This window comes from Silurus aristotelis, assembly GCF_946808225.1.
Source record: "Silurus aristotelis genome assembly, chromosome: 2".
NCBI classification, from domain to species: domain Eukaryota; kingdom Metazoa; phylum Chordata; class Actinopteri; order Siluriformes; family Siluridae; genus Silurus; species Silurus aristotelis.
The window spans coordinates 18,478,827-18,491,509 of NC_139575.1; the positions used below are offsets into that span (position 1 = coordinate 18,478,827).

The window sequence follows — 12,683 nt, forward strand, 5'->3', positions numbered from 1 at the left end:
TCTTTATTTCCAGTCTTGACATTGATTTTGTGGGCAAACAGTAATGCTAGAATAAAGTGGTAATGTGTGTGGTTCATAGAAATGTACAGTTTAACATGACTTACAAACATTCTGTCACCAATAGCCCAAACATTCTCAAACTGTTTTGCTGCAGATGTTAATTAATGGTTAATATTATGAGTTTCAAAATAACTTTTTAATGCTCTTATTGCTTCCTTGCTTTTATGACTTATTTAGACTTTCTGTCTTTAGGTAAACATACACAAAGAAAGAAAGCATCCAGGTCTTTTAATTAAAAAAAAAAAGAAAGAAAAAGGAACAGCCAGAGAGGAAAACAAGAACGTGTCATGTAAATGAGATCTTAACTGTTTTTGTTGTTGTTGTTGTTGTTTTCAGAATCCGACTCATTTGTAGTCTGCCTAATCCACAGAAAATTAGATTAATTTAAATAATTTAGACTTTTCATAATGACACCTCTTTCAACTTCTTAAAATATATACTGCTTGGGCAAAAACATTTAAAAAAGAAAACTTTAAAAGATAATCAGCCACATCAACTGTAAATTAACATGATTTGCAATTCGCACCTGTGCTAATAGCTTAACTATGGCTGGCAGTAAATCATTCATCTGATGGGCAGAAGTAAAGAGTTGGACCAATTAGATAAAATGGATGCGACCTAAATATTTCAGACAGAGGGGCTGAAGGGACACTAAGACAGTCTCAAAAAAGTCTTTCCCTAGCACATGTTGATGTGGTCGTAAATTAGATGTGCGATGGATTTGAGGTTATTCATGTGCTTATAACTGCATACATTGTGTTTCATTGCAGTGTTGATTCACACGTTGGTGCATTTCTGTGTATTATGGCTTTTAAGGCAGCAACTGCCCTTCGTTTTTATTGATACATAAAGTTTAAAACATGTCATTTTGATAATTATTTGATGATTTAAGGCAAGGCAGTTTTTTTTCTGCATATCTGATGTGAAAGTAGTAGTAATGTGCTGTAATTCTAAGCTTTTTAAAGCTCTCTAGTCGTGTTAATTGAATTTTTGATGAATAATGCATAAGGAATAGCCTCAACTGAACAGTTCCTTATTTGTGGCAGTTTAATTGTTCATTACGTAAGGTAAAACAGTATAAAAAAATCTCCTTAAATAAAGTATATGAAACAAATAGGCTTTAGGGTGCTCCAGAATTTTAGACCTGTCCAAAAAGACATTGCTAGTGAGTGTGGGGATAGTGTGCGTTTGTGTGTGTGTGTGTATGTGTGTGCGCATATGTGTGTACATGTCTTTGGCTTAAATTATCATACAATTTCTCATAAGTGAACAAAAGGACAGAAGTCTTTCACAACATATACATAGACATATAGGAGACAGTAGCAAACAATACAAAGACGTTTTCTCACTAAATTATTTAGTAAATACAATCCCTTTAAAATAAATATTTTATACTATGCAAAACTAAGAGATTCGCATAATTCTTCCATTCTCTACTTCCGTTTTCTAGAAAGTATTTAAAAAATATACATTTACAATTCTTTCACCCCGCCCCACACCAAAGTCTATTGTATATATTGTAATTCAAAACTGCTGAAGTTTCTAACTATCGTTTAGAAGAGTATGTGACTCCCAGTATTGTTCTTTTATACAATCAGCAACATTAGACGTTCCGTTGTCATTCCTAAATGCTGTAAAATGTGTTTTCAGTGCCGTCCCATCAGTTCCGGAAACATCCGTTTGTGCTCCATGTTGATAAAGAATCAGTCAATCAACTGAAGAGCATGGCTTTAACAAATGTTGTAAATGATGCTTTTGTGTTTTATAAGCATTTGAGGAGAAATTCCACAATCATAATCATACATTCATTAAAAAAGGAAAACAGAAAAATATGGAACTGTATGCATAATCAAATAAGTAAAACAGACAACACATTTCTTCCTTTCAAAAGTTACGTGTAACAAGATTTGACCAAAGATAGCAAATCACAGTGCCTGTATTCTCTGCAATCACTCGGCCTGCATACCTCCTCAAATGGGAAAAATTAAAATCCGCTCACATAAGACTGCATGTTTTTTACATGTTGTCATGTTGATAATCCTTTATCTTTTTTTTCTCTTGTGTTTTCTCATACATGCAAACCCTTTTTTTTGGTTAAATAAACATATCTGGATGTCCTGGTAGTACAACAGATACAACTCTTATTCTTGGTACATTGGCCAGTTTTGAGGAAGAAAAAAGGCTCTTTGCACTAAATGGCTTTAGTAAATGACTAATTATACTTTTGTTTTTGGATGCTTTTGGGGTTGGAAATTTCAGCCATCAGCCATGACAACAATCCTTGAACTGCATTTTGGCTGGATGTTTCTGTAATTTAGGGAACTTGCTGGCTCAAGCAACAAAGTGATCTAAGGGTTTATTCTATCACATCAACTCAGTATTTATTTTGTCCATGTGAAGCATGGCAACTGTTATGGGTTTTGTAGATTTAGTATGATGTAAATCAATGTATAGTCATTAGCTTTGTGTAATTCCAGTTGTTTGAGGCTACATTCCCTGTTTTAATTATTTTCACTTATTGTTTTAGAATGTCCTCTGTCTCCTGAAGTCATATGATTCTCTTGTCCCTTTGATCGTCCCTCCAAAGAGAACAGACTGTTTTGGCCCAGCATTCTCTGTGACAAGTCAAGATGATTCGCACCTCTTTGGTAAGAACTGTTGCTGAGCTTGGGACTAGTATTACCCAACAGACGTTCAGAAGGACTAGAACCCGGTCCATCATGAAGGTGGTCATCATCATCTGTATCTGCATCAATGTACTTGCTGATCGATGCATCATGAAATGTGAAAACAGTTGGTAAAAGTGTCTCAGGTGACTTGGGTGGAGTCTTGCTACTGGCAGTGGTGTAGATAGACAATTCTGGACTAATAATGGACCGATCTGAACTGTCTGAGAGAGCAGCAGTGCCACCACCCTGTACCGAACCTGCACTAGGGCCTGTGGTTTCTCCTGAGAAGAAGTTGACCTTGAGAGACTTTGTTTTCAGAGGGTTGTTAATGCGAAGACCACGAGGGCTGTCAAAGAATAATGTTCGTCCAGGCTTGGGTGGACCAACAGGCTTCTTCATTGTTTCATGCTCAAGGGTTGTCTCAAGTCCTGGATTGACACTGACGCGGCTAGGTTGGTTTGAGATGGGACTGTGTGAAAATCGCGAGCTTTCCATAAAGTCTGTAGCACAGCTGATGAAGCTGTCAATACTTGACATGCTTCTCATATCCATCACGCCTTCTGTTGTGGTGGGAGCCCGATTAACAGCCATGCTTCTCATTTCTAATTCATCTCTTCTCTTTGCCAATTTTAACAAATTACCTTGTTCCTTACTATTCAGATTGGGCTGGGACTGGGTCTTGGCCATTTTGCTGTACATCTCCTCCAGCTTCTGAACATTAAGATGTTGTGGACTGCTTGGGCTGGTGTCTCTAACTGGTGATTCTTGCTCCTTACCAGTGAATGACTTGTTTGAACTGGTTTCTGAGATGGTGCGCTTAGGTGTCCATTTCCAGCGAGTTGGTGACATGTGACAATTGTCCTGCACTTTGTCTGTCTTTGCCATGTTTTCTTCTGTTTTCTCCATCACCACTACATCCATTAGCTCTGCATTTCGAACAAAAGCATCCTTTATATTCATAGATACTATACTGCCATTTCTCTTGGCTCTTTCCAAAGCCTCACGCCTTTTGATGGCTTTCTCTTGTCTTTTCTGTTCCTTATAAAACTCAGAAAAGTTGTTTACAATAATAGGAATGGGTAGGGCAATGACTAGCACTCCTGCGATGCAACAAAGTCCACCAACAATCTTCCCCAATAAAGTCTTGGGGTAAATATCTCCGTAGCCCACAGTTGTCATGGTGATGGTGGCCCACCAGAAGGAAGCTGGGATGCTTTTGAATTTTGTGTCTTCTTCATCTTTTTCTGCAAAGAAGACCAAACTAGAGAAAATCATGATGCCCATGGCTAGGAAGAGGATTAGCAGTCCCAGTTCATTGTAACTGCGACGTAATGTGAAGCCTAGTGACTGTAGGCCAGTTGAGTGTCGAGCCAATTTGAGGATTCTCAATATTCGCATAATCCGAAAGATCTGCACCACTCGACGTACATTCTGGAACTGCAGCACACTCTTGTTGGACTCAGTTAGGAAGATTGTAACATAGTAAGGAAGAATGGCTAACAAATCAATGATGTTCAATGGGCCTTTAAAAAACTTCCATTTATTGGGTGATGAGAGAAAGCGAAGAAGATATTCCATGGTAAACCAAGCAATACAGACTGCTTCTACATGGGCTAATTGAGGATTGTCAGTTATTTGCCCAAACTCATCCATGTCCTGAAGCTCTGGGAGGGTGTTGAGCGACAAAGCGATGGTTGAGAGAACAATAAACAGAATTGAGATGATCGCCAGAACCTGTGAAAACACAAACAAACCAAGAACTTGTAAATCTTGGAAAAAACAGACTATAAAATAATTAAAAAGACTATATGACTCAGCAGATAATACATTCCTATTAATACATTTTCTTAGGCTGATATTTGCTACATTGTTTTGTACAAATTATAACAATCCATAAAATTGAGCATTTGAACATGGAATACACATAAAACCAATACAAAAAGCAAAAAAAACCACAGAAACAGCCTATTGCTATGTAAAAACACATATACTGTATTAGGGCTGTAATGATTCCTTGAGCAACTCAAGTAATTCGATTAAAAAAGTAAATAAAATGTTGCCTTGATGATTCGTTTAGTCCATTTAACTAAACACGGAGAACTTACGGACCATTACTAACGGACGATTATTACTGATGTACCACCAGCTAAACTCTAAAATGCTCTGGACAGGGAACACATACGATGCAGAATAAAAAATGGAGGAACAGGGAGAAAACGGTAAGGGATAAGGAAAAGGCAAAGAAAACAGCAGAAAGTTTCTAAATTTATTTTAAAATAAAACATAAAGAAAACACTGTACAGTGTGGTTATTATTTTTAAAGTAATTTGAAATATATTTTTATATTTTTATTTATATACAATGCGTTCAAAAAGTCCCCCTGCAGTGGCCGCGTAGGCGAGTAGGTAGTGGAACACGTTTTTAAAGCTGCTGATAAATACACAGGATTTCATTTTCCGGAGACAAGAAATCCACATCACAATACTGTGTGGGATTTAATTAATAAATACATGAGTGAGAATAATTATGAGTTTCGTTAAACTAATTTTAAACTATAACCCACTCTACGAGGTCACTGCAGATGGATTTTTTGAACGCAACTGTATTTGTATTTTGATGTAATATGGCTATTAAATGCATTAATGGGTTTAGTTTTGACTGATATTCTTGTATGCAATTTCAGCAATAAAAATGTACAAATTACTTGTTCATTTCAAGAGACCGTCTTATTTTCTCTCTCTTATTTAGTATTGCTCTTTAATAAAGAAAAAGTACTTCTTATCCGATTACTCGATTAATCCATGGAATAATCACTAGAATGCTCGATCACTGAAATGATTGATAGCAGCAGCATTACACTGTATGGCCAAAAGTATGTGTTCACAACCAATGAACATTTCATTCTAATGAATTTGTGCCCATTCTTAATAGCACTGATGTAAAGTTTAAAGGTCTGGAAAAAAGTTAGTGTTCCTGTTCACTCCAAAGGGGCTCATTGGGGTTAAGGTCAGTCTCCTGACCATACCAGCTTTTGTAATTCATGTCTTTATGGGTCTCACTTTGTGTACATGGGCATCGGCAGGTTACCATGACAGGTTTAAGTTGGGCAATTAGTTACCGTCAAAGGAAATCTTAACGCTACAGTATACAAAGACATACTAGCTGCTTATTCGTTTCAACCTCGAGGCAGAGATCAGTTTGTTTAAGACCACATATAAGTGTCCACATACATTTAGTCACATAATGTACCAGTACATAACCTACTGCGGTTTACCTATTTGTTTACATGAATAACATTTTATGTAAAGTAGTGTTCTAAAACACTAATTTGATAAGAGCATTATTATACAGATGTAGATTTGTAGTCACAGTAGCAGATATACACTGCCAATAAAAAAATCCTGTTTAAATGAGTCTTTTAAAAGAAATACAAAGCTTGCATATTCTGACATGTTGTTTCCTTGGTAACCAGCTCTGGCACAGAGCATAATGTGTGTGTGTGTGTGTGTGTGTGTGTGTGTGTGTGTGTGTGTGTGTGTGTGTGTGTGTGTGTGTTTGTGTGTGTGTGTGTGTCGGACAGTAAGAGTGCAGGGATTTGGACGTGTTACTGGGATGATTGGATAAGGGAGATAGAACTTGTTGGTGGTGCCAACAGCAGGCTATGATTGTTGAGAGGCACAGGCTCTTCATAACTGAGCTGTGATGCATGCTTTCTCTCTGTTCCTCTCTTTCTTCTCCATGATTGGCTTGGGTTTTTACTTGTACTGAATTTGCTCTGCTAGGCTTTGGGGAAGACAGCATCACAGAGATGCTAGCAAAGCTAATACTTGAGCAGAGAGTGGGCACTATAATGGTTTATTCATGTGCTTGTGCCTTTTAGTGCTAGATCACTGTAGAGTCACTGTCTCAGTGCCATACAAAGTATAGGATAACTCTGACATGAGTCAACAACTATAAACCTAGCTTTGTTTTGATAGCACATAGCTGAAAAAAGAGAGCAACAACTCAGCGACAAGCTACAAGTCACTACATCTGGCGCTTGTGAGCATCCACATCATTGTAAATGGCCTGAAATTTTATTAAGGCCAATGCTACTGTAGGCACTGAAAATGGGTTAGCAGAACATCTCTGAGCAAAACATTTTTTTTTTATAGCTTATTAATATCGTAGTAAAACACTATAAGCTTTTGCATAAACACCATGAACTGATACAGCTATATCTCATACACCATAGGGAAACATTTTTAAACCATTTTAGGCAAATATTTTTAGCTGCCTAGTCACTGTCAATACCTGTCATAGTCTGTAGTTCTCATTCTCAAAGTCAATAACTGTTTCATTCAATATCTTTATGCAGGCAACATTTATTTAAAGAAGCCTATGGCCTATGAGATAATAATAAATACAGCTTGATTTAGTTCACTTTTGCATGAATTACATAACATGAAACATTATAATATTCTTTACTATAATAAATCCATGTGGTAATTTGGTATATCACACAGATATGACACATGCCAGTTGTAGCCAATATGATATGTGAATTGTTCAGAGGTCAGATGGGCACAATCCTTGGTAGAAACCATCTTGTCATGTGCTTGGTGAAGAGCAATCAGACACACACATGCTACACATGCATTCATATTAATATTGAACTGGATGTTCTATCAGTAAATGAAACCAGCTTGTACACACATAATAACTTAAAGTAAAAGCAAACATTTGGTGCCTAGAGAGAGTAAAATTTAATTGATGCTTGGAAGGAACAGAATAGAGCAAGCTGGCAAATGTGACATTTGCAGGGTGCTTTCAGAGAGCATGAAAGATCGAGGAAAGGTTTTCTCTGAGGCAGAGTAGTAGGTCAGAATATGCAGAAGTGGTGTTGAAAGATGCACTTCATCTTTTTGAGGACTTAAATGTGGCCATATATTTTTTGCTAACTTTTGGGTTCCATCTGTACTCAACTGTATCGTCACTACACTATACACACACACACACACACACACACACACACACACACACACACACACACACACACACACACACACACACACACACACACACACACACACACACACCTACTGGCAATACCACACAACCACACCTGAATATTTTATCTTCTTAAGGGGCTTCTGCACTCAGAGTGTGTGTGTGTGTGTGTGTGTGTGTGTGTGTGTGTGTGTGTGTGTGTGTGTGTGTGTGTGAGACATTGAGAGGGAGAAAAAAAGAGGCCATGTTATTCCTCTCCCCCTACATATTCCCACTTTTTTTTTTACTTCAGGTCATACTCATGTTTTAGAGTAAACACTAGCTCAAATAGAATTATATAAATATATCATTTGCACTTTATTGCAAGCATAAATATTTAAAATGAACAAAAGTTTGGCATGAAGTAAACTTTTTAAAAACTGGTCTAACGCTCTGTGAACCTGCTTGTCTTAGACAATATCCTGTGTTCTTGAGTCAAATAATTCATGATTCACGTGTAAAAATCCTCAGGAGAAAAAGAACATACACAAGCAACTAATATTTTAGAATTGTAGAAGAGTAATGATGATCACAAAGTGTTCTGTATTGTTGAAAGATTTATGATCAAACTCTTGATGTCACCCATATGAGGATGGGTTCCCCTTTGAGTCTGGTTCCTCTCAAGGTTTCTTCCTCATATCATCTAAGGGAGTTTTTCCTTGCCAGAGTCGCCACGGCTGCTCATCAGGGACAAACGCACACCATTCACCTTCACTGTTGTTTTCTGTAAATCTGCTTTGAGACAATGTCTGTTGTGAAAAGCGCAATACAAATAAACTTGACTTGACTTGACTTAAAGAAAAATAAAAAGTTTTTAGTGTTGTACAGTTAATAGTATCAGTATTAGACTCACTTCCATATAATAGGTTGCACATAAAAATCACTTCCTGAGCAGAGTAACTGAACTTTTCCACAGGGACTACAAAACCAATTTTGTTTTCTGGTCAGATTTGACCAATCATTTTTATGACACAGTATTTTTTCCACACAGCTTTGTATAGTCACAAGTTGTATTTGCATACATGGGCCCCAGAGTGTTTGTATCCGTCTATAAATTTAAAAGAAAGAGCAATTGAACCAAAATATCCAGGCTTATGGCTTATGAACCATCAGTGCAAGGGGGCAGATGTGTTTCAAGGAGCATACTTGTGTGATTAGAAACAGCAAAAGAGCAAAGAAGAAATAAGGACATATAACAAACCGCAATTTTTATCCTGCTTGTTTTGCAATAAACAGGATTGAGCAAGGAGCCATGTAAATTAAGAAATACTATAGGATAGTGGGTGAGCAAAAAAGAGAAAGAGAACGAAGGAGGTAGTAATAAATGAGTGGAAACATCATGGCTACCTAGAGCAAAGGACGACCGAGGATAAATGTAATAGGATTGAAATACTATTTAAAGCTGTCTTGGACAAGAAGTTTCCTCAGAGGACACTGTCTCTGGCTGTCTCTGAACCTTCGGTTACCGGGCATAGAGTGTATTTTCATTGTGTGTGTGTGATTGCGTGTATGTGTGTGTATGTGTGTGTTTGTGTGTGTGTGTGTGTGTGTGTGTGTGTGTGTGTGTGTGTGTGTGTGTGTGTGTGTGTGTGTGTGTGTATGTGTGCGTCCATATACAGTGAGATCCTCTATGTTCTTCTCACCTTCACAGACTTCTTGTCAACACGGGGTCAGTAGGGAATTCTTTTCCCTCTCCCTGAACTGCCCATTCTGTTTAGTTTTTAAAGAATCACAGATGGAAGGATCTAATCCTGTTACTTATGCTTCAGTGGTTTTCTACTTAATCATACGCTTTTTTTCAATGAGGTTGTTCGGGGTAACAAAAAAAAAAAAGCTTTTTACAAACAAAAAAGGTTCTTAGATGTACTTCAGTACATATTGTTATCATGAAGTATCCCAAGTGAAGCAATAAACACACACACACACACACACACACACACACACACACACACACACACACACACACACACACACACACACACACACACACACACACACACACACACACAAATGGTCTCATAATCAAGGGCGAGCAGCTAGAGAGGGATTTTATTTTCACACTTCTTGTCTTTTCCTCTTATCCTTTTTAATCAATACTCTTTCTTGCTTCTACTGTAAAACAGGCATCAGCACTCACAAATGGCCTAGCTGTCTTTTTTCAGACAGAGGGAAAGAAAGAGTTACAGGCTGACAGACAGAAATGTGCTTTGGTGCAAAGGAGGATCCCACTGCAATGCTTTCATTAGTACAAAAAAAAACAGTAACCACACAGAGAATAAACAGTGTGTCTGCATCACTACAAGACACTGTAATAATACCACCAAGGAAGAAAGTTGTCCTTGTCCACTCATTCCCTTCTAAACCTTCTAAATTAATTGGGCACAACAGGGTCAGGCTTCTGTGGCCTCTACTCCAAAGCCATTACTTTTAGATCTCTTTATTCATAATTTATGTAACTAAGGTCTGATTTGCAGTAATTATAGATGAGATGACTGAAGAGGCCTTGATGATGAAGCCTTGTTGCCTATTTGGTGACACTGTCTATTTAGCAGTGTAAGATTAGAAAGCCTGTTACTTTCAGGTCTATTTAAAACTCTGACACAATAGAACACTAGTATAACAGACGTATCGTAACTCTGGTGTAGTCCACACATGCACTGCATGTACTGCACTTGCTGTAGTGTGTTTTCTTGCCTGCTTCACACATACTTTACTCCACCAGCTGGCCACAGTTGATGAGGTTGATGGGATTGTTAGCACCACAATCACTGCAGGTGACTGAGAGAGTGTCCTACCCTAATGGACCATTACTGCCATCACACTCACACACCCACTGGTCTTCTGTCTCTATGGAAACAGCCAGGGGTGACTAAGTGTGCAAACCCAGCATAATTCTTCTGATGGTGTGACAGTGTGACAATTCTTCAAAAGTGCCATTCTCATAGCCACCTATGTGTAACTGGCCATGCCGTGTGCTTGCCGCTGTTTTAAAGTGTATTTTTATTGTATTGAGGGTATTACTGGTGCAGTAGAATGAATATATACATGCATGTTCTCCTAAGCACATCATCGGTTTCCTCTGACTTCACTGTTTACCTACCATCTTCTTAGAGATCATAGAGAGGCTACATTATATTGTCCCTAGGTGGCAATAAGTGTGTAAATCTGTATAAAGCATCATGGTATAGACTGGCATCACAACTGCCTTCACCAGGGTTTATTCTTGACTAGTGTAGAGTGCTCCTACAACTCTGAGCAGGATACAATAGTTAATAAAGATATATTATTAATAGTGAATAATATACAGGTGACAATATCCTATTAGTAAATTAATGGCTTGGAAAGCCTGAAACCTCCTAAGCATCTGCGTGTTCTCATTAGCAGGTAGATGGCGAGTCTAGCAACACAGTGGGTATGTATTTTTGTCCCTCTCTTATTATTGCTCTGCACTTCTTATGGCCCATGACAAAATCTGTAGAAATAGTAATAAGGGTTCAAATTTTACATATTCACTTTTGCTCCGGAAATATTGTGCTATAGATTTCGTACCGGTTCTTCCTCATCTATAAACCAGACCTCTAGGTTTGCTAGGGATGTATTAGACGTTTAACCATCTGCATATTTACTGTCTTGCTACTACAAACGTGTTGTATTTATGTAATTGTATGTTTGTTGCTGGTTTAAAATATACAGACATCCTGTCAGGTTATAATCTTCAAGATCCTGCAGATTATAACCAGAAAAAAGTCCAAAATATATCAGATGCTCTGTATGTAGTGGGAGAAGTATCTAAGGCTTAGACTAAAGTAATTCTTGTTAATTCTTGTTGGTAAATACTTCATGATAAATATGCACACTGACGTGTTGTTAAACCCTAGTCACCTCAAAGGGAGATCAGTAGATGACTGTAATCTCAGTGTATAATCTGATTATAGCACACAAGATAGAAGTTTAAACTGAGACACAGTGGAACTCAAAGATAGCTGTTCATCTGATATTTCACAGTAAAATGACTCAATGTGACTCACTCAGAGAGTGGTTCAAACAAACAGGATGAGAACTTGATAGCGCACTAGCTTTGCTGAGAACTGGTAGGAAGCCTGGGCAAACTAGGGAGCTTTTCTCCAGATGCAAGGATTGCAAGTAAACACACCACAGATGTATGGATGAGTGGGCATACAATGAGCTGAGTTTGTGTGTAGTAGGCGGCCGGTTAGACCTAGAAATTAATAATACAAGGAAAGCAAATAGAGGAAGGCAACTATCTGGCCAGGGATTTGTATTTTTTAAATGTTGGTATAATTCTCATGTAACTTCCCTTTAAAGCCTGTAAAACTTACTTCAGCTATTGTCTGTACACGGCTGCTGAGCTTTAAAATGCTGTTTGTAGGAAAAAGCTACTAAAGCTACTGTATATACTCTATATTATTTTATTATATTATTATTTTTATTTAAAGTGTATTTGATTTATGAAATACTAAATATTAAATTCCTATTCCAAGTGAAATATTTTATGATGCTTAAGTTCAATTCCTTAACAATAACGTACAATAAAGCAAACACAAATATTTTCCATCTGTGGCTATTGATTGCTTATTGTGTTTCTCTCCTGCTTGATTTACGGTGCTTTGCACCTTTTAACCTTTCTTATTATTGTGTGTTTCTTTCAAGTATTTCAAATTAGTATATTCACAGTAAGTGATTAATTTGTGAGTAGAAACAGCACAATTGAAGGAGTAATGAGCACAAAATATTTTGTTCTTAACTTCTGAAAGGGTGATTTTTCAAGAATAATAAATGTGTCAAAAGAACGGATAGACAAAATTTTAAGTGTTGCCTTTAGAATCACATGTCCATTATTATAAAATTGTGATAGATGGGCTACACCAACATTATTCTATTTAATTGGAAATAACCTGGGCATTT

General features: G+C 37.4%; 1 protein-coding gene across 2 annotated transcripts in view; it reads right to left on the bottom strand.

Moving 5' to 3' along the window:
- Window positions 1–273: 273 nt before the first annotated feature.
- LOC310714850 (potassium voltage-gated channel subfamily B member 1-like) overlaps window positions 274–12,683 on the bottom strand; it is a 43,359-nt gene continuing 30,949 nt past the window's right edge. For both annotated transcript variants that reach the window (XM_083520842.1, XM_083520841.1), the window contains one exon: window positions 274–4,463. In XM_083520842.1, the coding sequence (XP_083376968.1) occupies window positions 2,562–4,463 (1,902 nt within the window). In that variant the 3' untranslated portion in view covers window positions 274–2,561. The remainder of the gene's footprint in view (window positions 4,464–12,683) is intronic.